Below are 15964 nucleotides of genomic sequence, written 5' to 3' on the forward strand. Positions count from 1 at the left end.
TATTTAAAAATATTTTAAAAAAAATTATATATTTTATTTTTTAAAATTTATTTTTAACAGATCCAAAAATATAATTTAAAAAAAAATATAAAACACTGGGCCGCCGCGTAAGCGTTTTAATTTCATCACATCACAGTCTATAGTCAACGAATATTATCATGGCCCAACCCACTCAAATGGACTTTATAATACAAGACAGGTCTCACATCCAAAAACCTAAAATTTAGCCTGCCTACACCTTAGAAACCCTAATACACCCATCGCCGTATATATCACTCTCATAAACCTCACCCTCATCTCTCGCCTCTATCACACTTCGCCGTCCCTCTCCAGAGAGCCAAGCACTTCACACACAATAACCACAAATGGGTCGTGTAATCCGTGCTCAACGTAAGGGAGCAGGATCTGTCTTTAAATCCCATACCCACCATCGCAAGGGTCCGGCAAGGTTCAGATCTCTTGATTTCGGTGAAAGGAATGGTTACTTGAAAGGTGTTGTCACCGAAATCATTCACGACCCAGGTCGTGGAGCGCCATTAGCCCGGGTTACTTTCAGACACCCCTTTAGGTACAAGAAGCAGAAGGAGCTTTTTGTTGCTGCTGAGGGCATGTATACCGGGCAGTTTGTGTACTGTGGCAAGAAGGCGAATTTGATGGTTGGAAATGTTTTGCCTTTGAGATCTGTTCCTGAAGGAGCTGTTGTTTGTAACGTCGAACATCATGTTGGAGATCGTGGTGTTTTTGCTAGAGCTTCGGGGGATTATGCTATTGTTATCAGTCACAACCCTGATAATGACACCACTAGGTATAACCTAACCTTTTATTTTAGTTTTTTTAGAATAATTTTATGGGTTTGTTTTTTTTTGTTGGTTTGATGTTTGATAATGTTTGATGATGAATATGTTGTGAATCTGAAGTTGGTTTTTGTTATTTTGTTGTAATGAATAGATGAACTTTATTAGGTTATAGCTTGGGTTGAGATGTATTGTTATAGTGGAAATGTTTGTCTGTCGATTAATTCTTTCAGTTATTATATGGATGGTCGAAATGTGTTTTTTTTTTGTATGATTATGATTGATCATGTGAATATGTGTTTGTTTGCTGTTGCCGTGGATTATTGATTTTACATGCAGATTTAAAAAGATATTCACTAACTTGTTTTGGAGGTCAAAAATCGATTTGTTTTGAAATGAAATGTATTTTTACTGTCGGATTTGAATCGTTTTATCATTGGATGAGGGTTGCAACTGGTTCTGTCAAGTTCTGGTGGTTTTCTGTCTTGGAAGGTTATGTTTCAGTTATCCGTAGTGGTTTTAGTTAAATGATTTGGCTATGGCGATTATATGCAATGGTTTTGACAAGTTTTTGTGCTAGTAGATTTTTCATTTTTGTAAGATGGTTTTGTTAATCATATGATGGAATTAACCCTTGTAGGATCAAGCTCCCTTCTGGTTCCAAGAAGATCGTTCCAAGTGGCTGCCGTGGAATGATTGGACAGGTTGCAGGTGGAGGAAGGACTGAGAAGCCCATGCTGAAGGCTGGTAATGCTTACCACAAGTTCAGAGTGAAGAGGAACTGCTGGCCTAAGGTGCGTGGTGTGGCTATGAATCCAGTTGAGCATCCTCATGGTGGTGGTAACCATCAACATATTGGTCATGCTAGCACAGTCAGGCGTGATGCTCCTCCTGGCCAAAAGGTTGGTCTCATTGCTGCTAGGAGAACTGGTCGTCTTAGAGGACAAGCAGCTGCCACCGCTTCCAAGGCTGACAAGGCTTAAGGAGTTTCACTGGCTTCATTGTTTTTTGTTTATTGTCAGCCTATTAGATTATTTCAGTACTTGAGATGTTTCCAATGAAAGTTTTGTTTGGATTCTTAAGTTTCCGACGGTTTCTATGCATGACTATGTTTTAAGATATAGATATTTTTGCTGACGGTGGATGTTCAATTATCTGGATTATGGCTTGCGTTGTTGAGTTGTAGATCTACTTTTAGATGGATTGAGTTTCATTCCGCAAACATAACCTGGTTGTTTAGAAGTTAACTCGAGGTTTGTGCATGTTCAATATTGATGAGTGAGAATGTTTGGTGGTGGAAATGGACTTGTGGCATCGTTCCTCTGCGATGGAACACACCATAATGGTGATTAGTGAAAAGTGTGAATTTAGGATGCGCTGCTAAAATGGTAGCTGCAATTGCACGGATGCAATTGCCATCACTTGGTTTGTAATAATGATGAAAATGTTGTGTATATTAATAACTCAAGTTTTATAAACACAATTCTTTTTTCTCTTTATCCAAAATTCTTTTCACTTATGTATAGAATTTTCCCAATTTCTCTAAATTTATAGAGCTCTCATTCTTAAAAGTTATCAGAGAATCAATTCAAAAGGGTGGAAAGAAAGAATGGTTATCTCTTACAAGTAAGAGATCAAGTTTGGATATAACAGTGCAGATTAGAAGCTAGATCTGTTAATAGCAAGCCCATCCCCTTTTAAACCCATCTGTAGAATCAAAAGGAAAACTTGATAAATCCCTTTCTAAGAAAGCTGATGCTTTGAGGTCTTCCGAGAAATCAAGAGGTAAGAATTCTGGTATCTTTTGCTCACTGCCAGAAATACACATTTACACCTCACAGTGCAAGAATTCTAGTGGTCACAGAAGCTATGTAAGGTTGAGCATGAGAAGTTATGGAGGGTTAGCATGGACCCACAAAGTGCTCAGCGAAATCCGAGTTTTTTTTTTTTTTTTTGAAACGAGCACAATCAGCAAAAATATTTTACAAACTAGCAAGTGTAAAATCTTTTTAGAAAATAGCACAACGTCGCAGGCCTGACATTAGCAGGATGCAAGACTCCGAGAAACCACATATTTGGCAAACTCAGAGACTGGATACTTGAATTATAAATTATTTTTCAACTTCCCATCAAGAAAAATCCCAACTTCGGAGAATTCTTAGATCAAAACCATTTGGTATTGTGCAGATATCAGAGCACCAGAGCATTATGAAGGCTTAAGAAATTGCCATTTTAAGGAATCGGCCTAGCATGAAACAGCTTTCTACTCAGACATCCTTTTCCAGGACATGCTTCCGTCAAGCAACTTTCTAACCGTTTGCTTTCACAAGACATGAGAACAGAACAGAAAATTATGCAAGTAATATCTCTTCTCTGGTCATCAAGATCCTATATAGCCATGCACTTTTCGTAAAATTCTCCCAGAATACTTTGGTTTTTACACAACTTAGTTGAGAGAATTTCAAAACTAAAACTAAAAGAGAGTCCCTAGACGTGGGCTAGTACACATTTTTTACATCCAATTACCACTAGCGATTTGACTTTCACCATCCAAGTTCACGATAATGTACATTCAGAAATCATACCGTAAACTAGTCTTGATGGTTGGGGTGGTCCATCTAGCACCTTCAATTGTCTTCTCTGCTTAAGAATATGAGCTTGCATCTGTCATATTTATTATGCCATCAGAAAAGATATCCTGACAAGTTCTATACACTGAAGCAGTCTAACCATGAAATAACATGAACAAGCACACAAGATACGTACAGATCCAATATTTACTTTTTCTTAAGCCTAGCTTTTTTCAATAGCCTTTAAAAGTCCAACCAACCAAGAAGGAGCATGTAACAGAAAGCAGCAGAGAGACAGATGGTCAAAGCTAACTCCTCCTCACCCTAAATGGGCATACAGAGCTAAAGTAAATTACCATTAGCAAGATAATCTCCCTCACCATATTAACTATTCGACTACTCAAAAGTCCACGTGCTTATCACAGACATCGTCGTGGAAAAGTATGGAGATACCAATTTCAAATTCGCCCCAACCACATTCGGATAACTCGAACGGTGGAGATTCGCCCCACTTGCCAGGTTGTTGTCGTCGTCCTCGTCCTCGTCATCGGTATAATGAGTGGCTTTGATATGCATGCGTGGTGGTTTAGCAGCAGACTTAACATCTTCTACTTGGATGGATGGTTGTTTTCTGGGGTAATGGAGTGGTGGTGGTGTGAGGCCTTTTTTACCACTTAATGTTTAAATGCAAATGTGCAGGACTGACTGACTTGGGTGTACAAGAATTACGGATAAATTGGTAATTAGAATACAAAATAATAATAATAATAAAGCAAATTAAACATACTAGCCAAAAGTTTTGTTGAAATAGTAAATTTTTGAATATCACAATTCTAGTAGACTGAATCATACAAAAAATCACAAAAATTATTAAAATACTAGAGATTTTATCATATTGTAAAAATATAAAAATATAATAGTAAGGAATCACGGAAAATAATCTCTAAAAATTTCTGTAAAATTTTGAGTATGATCTAATAATTGGATCAAAAGTTATAATTATTTTAAATCATCAATCTAGTCTAGCGCAATTAGATTTTTTCTTGGCCTTCTTAGTTTATAAATGTATCTATTAGATTATCTATATAATTTATTTGTGACAAATCTTCATTCAATTAGTTGTAATAAACTCACTCATCCAATTAGTTGTGATAGACTCATACCTGATTGTTCAGAATTATTAGTTATCGCAACCTGACTACATCATCAATATTAAAAAACAAAAAGAACAATTACTATGTGAACAAAAAAATTTTGAAATTTTAATTGAAATCTATTATTTAGTCTAAAAGTTGGACAAATATATATATTTTGACTCAAAATATATTTTAAAAAAAAAATTAATTATAATTTTATACAAAACAATCCACCAATTCATACAACTAAATCAATTAACCAACCAAGTAATCTTTAGGATTAACAATGAAGCTATATGTTAAATTATTATATTTTATAAATATAACATGTTTAAATATTATTATTCTAAAACGTGAAAATCATTTCATCACGCTTAAAAATAGTAATATTTAGCAAATATCACAAGCACAACAAGAAAAATATGTGTTACTTCATCCAAAAAAAGAAAAATTGTGTTATTCTAATAAAAAATCTAAGATGATTTAAAAAAAAAAGTTAAAGAATTACTAGCTAGTTTTTAGTTATTACCTTCAGAAGTGATCCTTTTTTCTTTCTTGGATATACTTTTGGGTTTTGTTAGCTTTAAAGGCAACATGAACTGAACTGACGGTGTATGGTTTCCGCCATTACCAGAATTTATTTGGTTACACAATAGTAGAGCTCTTCTAGAGTCTGTCTTTTAATTTGTGGTGTATCCTACTGTTAGAATTAGTTTTGAAAAATCAACAAGAGAGAAACAAATCATTGCTTAATTACATGCTCCTCTTGTATTTCTATTAGATTTATTTATATATATCAGGGATGATACCGAAAAGAATTTCACCAGAAACAACTTCATGGGCTTATTTTGCAGCATCAAACAAATTGAATTAAAATGCAGCAAGCACCCATGGCCTCAAATAGCAACATTTGATTAATAAGAAAAAGATAAGACAAGAGACAAAAGTCTGAATTTACGAAATCTTTCCATTTTAGATTCAAATTTCTTGTTACAGCTCACAAAAGATATAGATTTCTTGGCAAAATAAACCCATACAAACAGAACAGAGGACAAAAAACCCTAACCCCCAAACCCATACAAAGTACGACCTTGCCTCTTTAGAGCATAGACAACATCCATGGCAGTCACAGTCTTTCTCCTAGCATGCTCTGTATAAGTGACAGCATCGCGAATCACATTCTCAAGAAAGATCTTCAAAACTCCTCTTGTTTCTTCATAAATGAGCCCGCTAATTCTCTTCACACCGCCTCTTCTTGCTAGCCTTCTAATTGCTGGCTTCGTAATTCCTTGAATGTTATCTCTCAACACCTTCCTGTGCCTCTTTGCACCTCCCTTTCCCAGCCCTTTTCCTCCTTTTCCTCTCCCAGACATCTTCCACGCAACCTTTCTTGGAAAATTTAAAGTTTTTCTCGGAAACCAAAGGGAGAGACTTCCAGTTTTGGTGAACGCAGAGAGATTTGTTGGGTATATATAGTGGGCAGAGCGGGGTTTTTTCAACTTTTCAGATTGGCGGTTGTTTTGGCGGTCACGAGATTTGTGTTTTTTGTGGTTTAATATGCACCGATGGTTTGAGAAAATCTGACGGCTGTTATAAGATACTGAAATGATAACTCGGATTGCCAGCGTGGCTTCCTTCTGTTTGTAAGATCCGGTGGATTTATGTTTTATCCATGGTTTAAAATGTTAATCCGCGTCAAGAGGGTTGCTGTTTGTATTGACCGTTTATTGGGTCGATCCAACGGTTAGTGAGATAAACAGGATATACGGATTGCCAGCGTGGAGTTTTTTCCAACTGGATAATTGGCCACGATTTGTGGCGCGTCCGATCAGGATATTTTTAAATATCAAAGAACATTTGTCTGTATTAATGTATTTTCTAGTTGCAAACAAAATATCATTAACTAAATGTATATATTTAATAAAATAAATTATGAATTAAATGTGTTAATAAATTTTAAAAAGAGATTTTAACACGGATTAAAAGTTAAGTTATCAAGCTAAGAAATATGAGATATATATAAAAACTAAGATATTTTATTTTTAAAATATGAAAATAACTTTAAATTTTTTTACTGAATTATATACCATTAAATTATTCTGAGAAGAGTAACAATTAAAACTCCATCAAAACAAACTAATTTAATAGTAAAAGTCTTCCTTTTTTATTAGCATTTTTAATTTTAAGAAAAATCAAATCTAACTTTTTTTTATTAAAAATCAAAAGTAATAACATATAACCAAAAAAAACTTGGATGATTTACACTAGGGATAAAACTCTAATTAGAACTCCAATATATATCTAATCAACATGCCAAATTATTTTTGCGATTATTTTACCAAAATATTTAATTTTTGACAATATCTTATCATTATCCTAAAAACAAGTATGAATTATTATTAAAAAAAAAGGTATTTTTTTATAATTTATATGTGATTGTATTAAAAACATAAAAATAAAACAATGCTTGCCCATAATTACGAAGAACTTTTTAGAAATGCAGAACAATATGGAGATCCTTCGACCCAACTCCTTGTGTGGCTCAGATTTCAAATCAAATCGTAAGGTGGTTGACCCGATAGAACCCGACTAACTCGGTATATCCAAAGATGAGCCAAACATTAGCCAAAACTCGATTTAACTAAAAAAGTTTCGAAACACCATCTTTTTTATTTTATATTAAGAGACGACAACATGGTTCAACTTAACTTACCATGCTCACGACTCAGGTCGTTGACTCATCTAGGTAAAACAATGTTTTTTAAAAAAACTATTTTTTTATTTAACTATATATTAAAAAATAGACACTCATAGTAAAGAAACTAAATAAAATTAGAAAAATCAATTATGATGATTGTATAAAAAGAATGCTTGCTAATATTTAAAAAAATTATAATCTTATTAAAAACATGATAAAAGTTGAATAGCGCTAAATGAAATAATACATAAATACTAGAATTATTTTAAGAATTTTATAAAATAATATATTATTTTTAAATGACTTTCTCTCTTATCAAACACAATAACTAAAATGTGGAGAAAAAAAACATTTAGACCAAAATTAAATTACAAAACTAAAAGGATTGTAGAGGAAGAAAAAGGATACTAGGTGGATTAAACAATTCTTTTCACATAAATTTGAGACTATCCATATAATTTCTTCTTGTTTTACATTTTGATTATCTTTTAATGGATTTTGTCATTCTTTTATTAATTGTAACAAATTTCTTAATTCTTTTACAAAAATATTAAAGAAAAAAGAGAGTTCATTTTACTTTTTAGTTTTTTTGCAACTTTATATACTTCTTGTTAAATTCAGTCCAGATTTGATCTAGCCAAAGTTTCGATCATCAAGTTGTAAGTCAATTTGTTGGGTTAATGGATTGACTTTAATAGGTCTATTATTATAGAAATAAGGATGACATGGGTACCCAATGATTGGATTTATATTGTATTCATATCTTATTCACTACCCATCATATAAGAGATTTATATATCTATATCATATTTATTGAGTTTTGAGTATCTATTTATATATTATATGAATACTTTATTATTTAACATAAAATAAAAGAGTGATGTATATATTTGAGATATGTATACATATATTAACTGATGAAATTATATATATATATATATATATATATATAAATTTTTTTAAAAATAAGTGATATACACATGTATGTGTGATATAAATGTATATATCTTGAGTTGGGTGTGGATCAAGTTTCGAGTAAAGTATAATAAGTATTTATACTTTATTCATTAATCATTGGGTAAGATAAGTATCCAAAAAATCCACTTATTCTCGATGCATACATGTTTTGTGGTATCAATATCAACCAATTATTGCTCAAGATTGTTGATTAGGCTGATTTCAAAAACGATAACAAACAAATTTATTTTTGAAACTTTGTTTATAAGGTGATCAATTTTGGTGATATTGATTTGTGGAAGTTCAACATTTTTTCCTTAATATTTACTTTAGAGGCTATACCAAAAGAGCTAACTCTTCTTTCAAACAACTAATTTTTTTTTTATCCTTAACCCTAGAATGTGGTCTTCAACTTCTGTTTCTTTGAGCTTATGCTTAAAGTAGTTCTTGAAATTTTTCTAAGATAGCAGTAATTTTTCAATGATTTCCACCACTTGGAAGAATTCATTTAAAATCATGCATTCAGTATGAATATCATATAAGATGAGCTGAAACTCTTGAATTTAGCTTATTAAAATCCTTTAATTGACTATCTTAAAATCTAAAATTTTTTTTACTATGAACTTTTTCACACTAGCATCTTTAGCCTTATATTTTTTGTCCAAAATTTCTCATAACGCCTTTACACTCTTGATTGAGCTATACACATCATATAATGTATTGCTCAATCCATTGAAGATATAGTTCTTTTATATGAAATTGTTATGATTTCATAATTGCCGTAATGGTAGGATCATGTTTATTTGCTAGCCTTAGCACTGTTTCAAACAAAAACTAAGCCAAGTTTAAAGTGGTCAAATAGAAAAATATTTTTTGTTCTCATATTTTAAAGTTCAGTCCATGAAGCTTTTAGGTTTCTCACTAGACACCACATAAGATGACAATGAAATCTTTCTTATCAAAATAGTACTTGTCGAAGCAATATTGGTCAGGATAACCAATTCTTGAGTTAATGTCATTTTATTCTATATAAACAATGGATAAAAAAAATTTTGATTTCTAAAAGTAAGTATAAAAATAAATTTTAAAATAACTACAAAACTTAAACAAATTGATAAAGAAAAGATTTGTAATATGCAAGCTACTATTAACCACGGTTTGATGTTTTATGTTCAAAAGGTATCTTTTTAACATATATCATATCAATATATTTTTCTAAACAAATAGCATGAACATACCATACAAGATTGCAAAATGACATTTAAAAACTAAACAAAGATTAGATGATAAATTTAAGCATAGTTTTAATTGTTTAGTTCAAAAGGATAAATGACATGCATCAACTCAATATTATTCAAATAAATTGCTTAAATATAACAAACTTGATAAAAGATAAACTTGAACTTAAAATTAAAGCAGTTAATAATCTCCTTAACAATTAAACTAGTTTGTAAAAGGAATAAAAAACTAAACAAAGACTAATTAAAAATTAAACCTTAAGATTGTTGTCTAAAAACTGGACTACGAGCATAAATATTTAGTCTATGAGCATGTAATATTATATCTCAAGGCAAACTGACAATTCAAACAAAAATACTAGTATGTATACTAAGCAATTATAGAAAATTACATAAGAGATTGAAACACAATCTTAGCACTAAGCATGTATTTAGTTTATACTTAACAAAATCAATGTAGGGTACTTATTTATTGATGCACTTAAAATATAATCAAGCTAAAAATTTATTGTTGTCAATGATCAATCATTTATCCTTAAGGCTTTATTACTTTTCATTTAGTATAAATAAGATGTATGCAATCAACCTAATAGGATTCCAACAACACCTTTTTATTTACATACACTTCCAAACAAAGTACATGAAATCAAGAAAATTCTACTCAATATCTTTCTACAAAGAAACATATCTCAAAATAAAGGAAACTAATTTGAAAACCAAGGTAAATAAAAGTGTCAATTTTTTTTGTGAAAACTTGTCAAAAAAATTATCTTAAAACACTCTGTCTTTAGTCCTTTTTTATAGAGGATTTTGAAAGCAAAACTGATTTAGAACTACCATAATTAATTCCTGTCATTATCAACTAGAATTAAATCTAACAGTTTTGGCTTTAAATATGATGTTGTGTTTGAATAAAAATGTCCAAGTTGAAGAAGCTATTGAGGTTGAAGAAAATGTTCATAATCTTTATTCATGAGCTAAACAAACTAATTGGTTGGCTAAAAATAATTCTTTATAGGCCAAACTAATAAACTGACAAAAGTTTTTTTTTTATGGGCCAAGAATTATAAACTCATACCTAAGCCTAAAAATAGGTTGACTAAAACTATTTTTTTTTGTCGGTCGAAAAATTATATTACTTAAGTCCAAAGCTCATTTTGCTTAGGTTATTTCGACTCAATTTTATCTCTTCATCTTCCACAACATAAACAATAAGAAAATTATTATTTTTTAATATGGAATAAAGGTTTTGTGTTTCATAAAAACATGTCAATCTAGCGTTTTTTTATATCAATTTTTCATTCACTTAAATTTAGGTTTAATCATGTTAATGTTTCATTTTAAAAAGTTTTTATTGAAAAATAAATTATACCAAAGTTTTCAACCTAAAAATGAGTGGACTCCACTTTTAATTTGTCTTCAAATATGCCTATTAACCATGATCTTAAATTTTTTTTTTTAACAAACTTAGGTTGATAATGGACCTTACTTATTGTTGGGAGATAATTCAAATCCTCAAAGAAAAATGTGCTTTTGTTAAAAAGAAGGTACAAGTTTTCTAGCAAGGAAAGAAAAAATTAAAAAGAAAAGAAAAGGTTTATTTTTTGAAGTATTTATTGGTTTTTTGCTCATGTAAGCTGCTAATTTTGTCTAAGAAAGAATCTGAATGGAAAATGAGAGAAGTTGCATTACAATTTGAGTTCAAAACATTCAAAGAAGTATGATTAATAGTGTTAATTACATTTTCTAGTTGATTTTTGTAGATTGTCTTGTTTGATTAACATTATAATTTAGGCTAACCAAGCTTTATGCTTTATACAAATGCCATAAGGTTGAAACAATTATTGTCATGCTAAATTGATCCTCAAGAAATCTAGTGAATCACTTCTAATAATTTGTACTTTGTTTGTTTTTCCATGATTTTTCTTTCACATTCTAAAAATTTCAAGATTATTTGATTTTTAGATTTTAACCACATATTCAAATTTGTGATATTTCTTGAAAATGACATTATAACAACCTTAATGTGATGCAGACAAAAGCTAGATAAGTAGCAAACAATCACATAAAGATAAAATCTTAATGAGCGAAAAGAGTTGCAGATATAAACTTTAAATTCACAATTTTATTTTTAAAAAATAAGTCTAATACTGTTTGAATCTCAAAGAAATTTACATGTCTTTTAAATATGCCAAAAATTCTACCCATACTAGGAAACAAAATCAAAATCCTAAAGCTTAAAAGGAAATTACAAAATGCTTGAAACCAAACAATAAATCCATAAAATCAAGAAACATAACAAAATTGACTCATACATGATCTTCTAAGCCTAATTTCAAGAGATCTGACAACGAATGATCGATGAAGTGGGTTCCTTTTGGAACTGTGCCTCGGGAACCTCTTATAAAAATTAAAGCTTGATCCAATAATTAAATCTTTTATTATAATCTCTTTTAGCAACTACTCTAGTCTGATGCAACCATGCATTTTTTTGGGCCTAGATCTGTCTTACTAGTGTATAAAGCATCTGTTTGATGAAATTAAAAAAAATATTATATTGAAAAAAAGACAAAAAAACTACCTGGATTAACCCGCCAAATCAACAATTATAGTAATGAGACTAGAATAACCTCATGAAAAACACATAATTTTTTTTTACCAAACTCAATTTTCAACTAACTCAATGCCAAAAAATAAAATAAAAAAAGATTAAAAAACAACATAAGTCAACCCGAACCAACTTATTAAACCCGTGACTCGAGTCACAAGAATAAGATGATTTCATAAAAGGAAAATAAAAAACAAATAATATTCATGTTATTTGGATTCAAAACTTGATATTTTTAACATTTATATGCCAAAACATACTTGTATGAATCATAAACTTGCATTAAAAACATCAAATTGATCAACATGTTTCTAAAATCCTTAACTCATAAATAAAAGCAACTTATTGTTTTATTATAAAACAAATTCAATCACAAATCAAAATACTTCAAATACATCATTAACATGTTATTGAGCTAAAAACACAAATTCAAACAAGCATCAAAATCAAGAATCATGCCTTTAGTGCAAGCCTCGCCAACACATTACTGCTAAAATTAGAACAAACTATCATAATGAAAGCCTGAGTAATCTACAATATACTTAAAATAGGAACAAGAACAAGAACAAAACAAACTTTGCCGAAAAACATCAAGTTATTCCAGTAACAAAATATATCCAAAGATGCAAGATGAGCTCAAACAACATCAAAAAGGTTTAAACATTAAGAAAGCATGAATAGACAGGCCATATAGACTCTACACTTAAACTTTAACATGGTCATACCTTTTCCAAACTTGCTAGATATGAATTGTTGTTTTCCTTCTCTTTTCTTTCCTTCTTTTCCTTTCACTATCTTTTCCTTTTGAAAGCTTGTTATACCCTCTATATTAGGCTTTTGAACCTTCACACCAGGGTCTTTTCACAATGTGTTTCTCTATGTTTTTTTTCTTTTTCTTGATTTTCAAGGGGTATTTATAGGGTTTTTGATGAGTTCAAACATAGATTGATCAAAGTTTAGCCCTTTGATCAAAATAAGAAGGTTCTGAAGTACATTTCACAGTTGTGAGCTTTTTACCTATGCTGGTTTTTCAATGGTGGTTTGTAAGTTTTTGGAAGTTTTGGTAGTTTTCCAAACTTGGAGAATAAGTTTGTTTCTGGCCTTTTGATCTAGAGAGAAATGTGAAAAACCTTTAATAAGAACCTACATATAAAGCTTGAAGTGTGAACACATGAAAAAGATTAATGATTTTATGAAATGAGTATCATAACTATTGATGATTGAGTTGACCACGTTCGAGGCTTCATCAGAGTAACTCTGATGCCATCATCAGTGAAGACTACCTGATCTTGGTAGAGGGTGTGCACATATTTTATTTGAATCCAACCTTACTAAATTTGGAGGTTTGTAACTCTACATTCATTAGTTTGAAAGTGCCAACCCGAGCAACCTACAGGGGCGGAGCTAGGATTATCTGTTAGGGGTGGCCAAAAATAATATAATAATATATAATATTTGTTTTAATTTATTATACATGAGTTGTAAAAAAAAACCTGTATTATTTAGTTTTATTCAAATAACTTATTACAAACATATAATGACCTTTGTATAAGGTAAAAGGTTTGGAGCAAATTCAGTCAAAGCAATGAAGTTAATTCCATCTTCATGATGTATCCATCACTTTAATGTTGTTGGTTTTTATACCTATCAAATATAAACATACAAAGTATAAAAGAAACATTAGCTAAAATGAAGCATTATTTATGTTTGATAAACTTTGAAATAAAATAAAAAATAATAAAGAATGATTCTTACATATTTATTTTAATTGTGCTCGTCGTTCTTTCATAGAATAGAAATCATCGATTATCATATCAATGGTGAATCTTTCAGCAATTTCTTTTTCTATGTAGACAATCAAATAATTTGTAAGAAAATCATCCTCCATCCGATTACGAAGTCTTGTTTTAACAATCTTCATCGCTGAGAAAGCTCGTTCAGTAGTTGCTGTCGAAACAGGAAGAGTCAAAATAAGCCAAATCAACCTGTCAACTAGTGGATAAATTGTTGATTTTCCTGTTTCAACCAGTCCTTGACATAAATTAGCAATCGATGACATGCTCTTTAACTTTGGATGATTGGGTACATCAAACTCATAATGCTGCAACTGAAGTCTCAAATGAATTTTTTCTTGGTCAGAAAAATCTTGAGGATAGAACTTGTCAACAAGTAAGCATATATCTTCAACATTGAATAATTTATAGCTATTTCTAGGATCTAAAGCTGTGCTCAACTGAAGAAGCTCAATTGCCTGCTCATTGAATCTATTATTTAGCTCTTGCAATTGTTGATCAATGATAGTTGTAAATATATCAACTCAGTAGTATGTTCAACTGTTACTGATTTTTGTTTACGGCGAGATCGTCCCACACTAGAAAAACAAGCATCCATATCAGAAACTTCAATGTCTTGATGCTTACAAAATGATGTCACTTCTTCTAAAAGAGTTTTCCAACCATCATCTCTTAACTTCTGAATTAAAGTCTTTGTGGTAGTCACTAAATGCATAGCATTTCAAATGTCTTGAGATTTTTGTTGGAGAGCTTGGCAAAGCATATCAGTAATTCCCATAACATCCTTCATTATATGTAAGATTAGTGTAAAATCAAATGACATTAGCAACTTAAATGAAAACGTTGCATCACCACGTTGAGAATAAGTAGATCCATCTAAAGCAATGTTTTCAAGAACCAAGCAAGTTGCCCCATACATTTTTATCAAACTACAAATTGATTTGATGTGCGAACTCCATCTGCTATCTCCAGGTTGTTGCAAACCACCAACTTGATTAACTCTTTTACCCGTTTCAATCTCACCAATATCAACTAAATGTTCAATTGTAGATGCTTGAAAAGCTCGTAATTCATCATTACGCTTACAAGAAGCACTAACAATGTTAATAATAAAAATCAAATTCTGAAAGAAAGTGTGAACATCAGATATTTCTCTAGCTGCAGCAATAAGAGCCAATTGTAATTGATGAGCTAAGCAATGTACATAATATGCATAAGGGCAATCATTAATAAATAAAGCTTGCAAACCATTCCACTCTCCACACATATTACTGGCACCATCATACCCCTGACCCCTAATATTTTGAACATCCAGATTATGATGAGATAAAACAAAGGAAATCTCTTCATTAAGAGTTGCAGTAGTTGTATCTTTGACATGAACTATATCCAAAAATCATTCTCGTATAAATCCACTTCTATCAACAAACCTAATAACAAGGGCCATTTGCTCTCTTCTAGATTCATCTTGAGTTTCATCAACAATTAAACAAAATCTTGCATCACCAATTTCATGACGAATTGAAGACTGAACATTTCTAGCAAAGACGTGCAAAATTTCTTTTTGAATTTGATGTGAGGTGTATTTAGCATTTTGTGGAGCATTACCCAAAATAAGAGCACCTATTTGTTCATTATATGATGCTAAAAGTTCCATCATTTCAAGAAAATTACCTCGGTTTTTTTATTCTTGACGTTCATCATGCCCTCTAAAAGCACATGCTTGAAATGTGAGCCAACGAACAATATCTATTGAAGCTTTAATATGCAATTGATTATTCTGAATTTCTTGAGTAGTTTGCCTCTTGACTACCTTCTCAATATGACATGACTGGTTTTTTAAATTTTCCAAGCACCTGGTAGCAAATTTATGAGCTGAATTTGGACCTTTTCCCATATGAGTAAAAAAAGCACATCGTTCCCCATCATTAACTTTCTTCCAACAATTAAATCCTTTAACAGTAAATGTGTCTGATCCTGGCTTTCCAGATGGTTTACTTGGAAATAAATAGCAAGGGAAACAAAATGCAGTATTTTTCTCTGAATATTCAAGCGACGGATAACTTTTAAACTTATGAGGCTAAAATCGACGAGGATGTTTATTACCAGTTAGCGGATATTCAGACATCAAAGGTTGATATGGCCCCAAATTAATGTATGCCCTTCGAAT

At 31.1% G+C, this 15964-nt stretch overlaps 2 protein-coding genes across 2 annotated transcripts; one reads left to right on the forward strand and one right to left on the reverse strand.

Annotated features, from left to right (window-relative positions):
• The first annotated feature begins 215 nt into the window (after nt 1-215).
• LOC133694720 (large ribosomal subunit protein uL2x) lies at nt 216-1948 on the forward strand. The gene is made up of 2 exons (XM_062116393.1): nt 216-805; nt 1435-1948. Exons 1-2 carry the CDS (start codon nt 366-368, stop codon nt 1775-1777), a joined length of 783 nt encoding a protein of 260 aa, XP_061972377.1. The 5' UTR covers nt 216-365; the 3' UTR covers nt 1778-1948.
• A 3505-nt stretch (nt 1949-5453) lies between these two features.
• Nucleotides 5454-5981, reverse strand: LOC133694109 (histone H4). The gene has a single exon (XM_062115550.1). The coding sequence runs from the start codon at nt 5871-5873 to the stop codon at nt 5562-5564; it is 312 nt and encodes a 103-aa protein (XP_061971534.1). The 5' UTR covers nt 5874-5981; the 3' UTR covers nt 5454-5561.
• Nucleotides 5982-15964: the final 9983 nt, after the last annotated feature.

Source organism: Populus nigra, chromosome 5 (genome assembly GCF_951802175.1).
Source record: "Populus nigra chromosome 5, ddPopNigr1.1, whole genome shotgun sequence".
In the NCBI taxonomy this organism is placed as follows: Eukaryota; Viridiplantae; Streptophyta; class Magnoliopsida; order Malpighiales; family Salicaceae; genus Populus; species Populus nigra.

Bases quoted from the DNA above. Each gene is read 5' to 3' on its own strand.
- LOC133694720 (XM_062116393.1), top strand. From the start codon at position 366: ATGGGTCGTGTAATCCGTGCTCAACGTAAGGGAGCAGGATCTGTCTTT. The intron at 806-1,434 runs GTATAACCTAAC...TAACCCTTGTAG, and splicing joins CCTGATAATGACACCACTAG to GATCAAGCTCCCTTCTGGTT.
- LOC133694109 (XM_062115550.1), bottom strand. From the start codon at position 5,873: ATGTCTGGGAGAGGAAAAGGAGGAAAAGGGCTGGGAAAGGGAGGTGCA.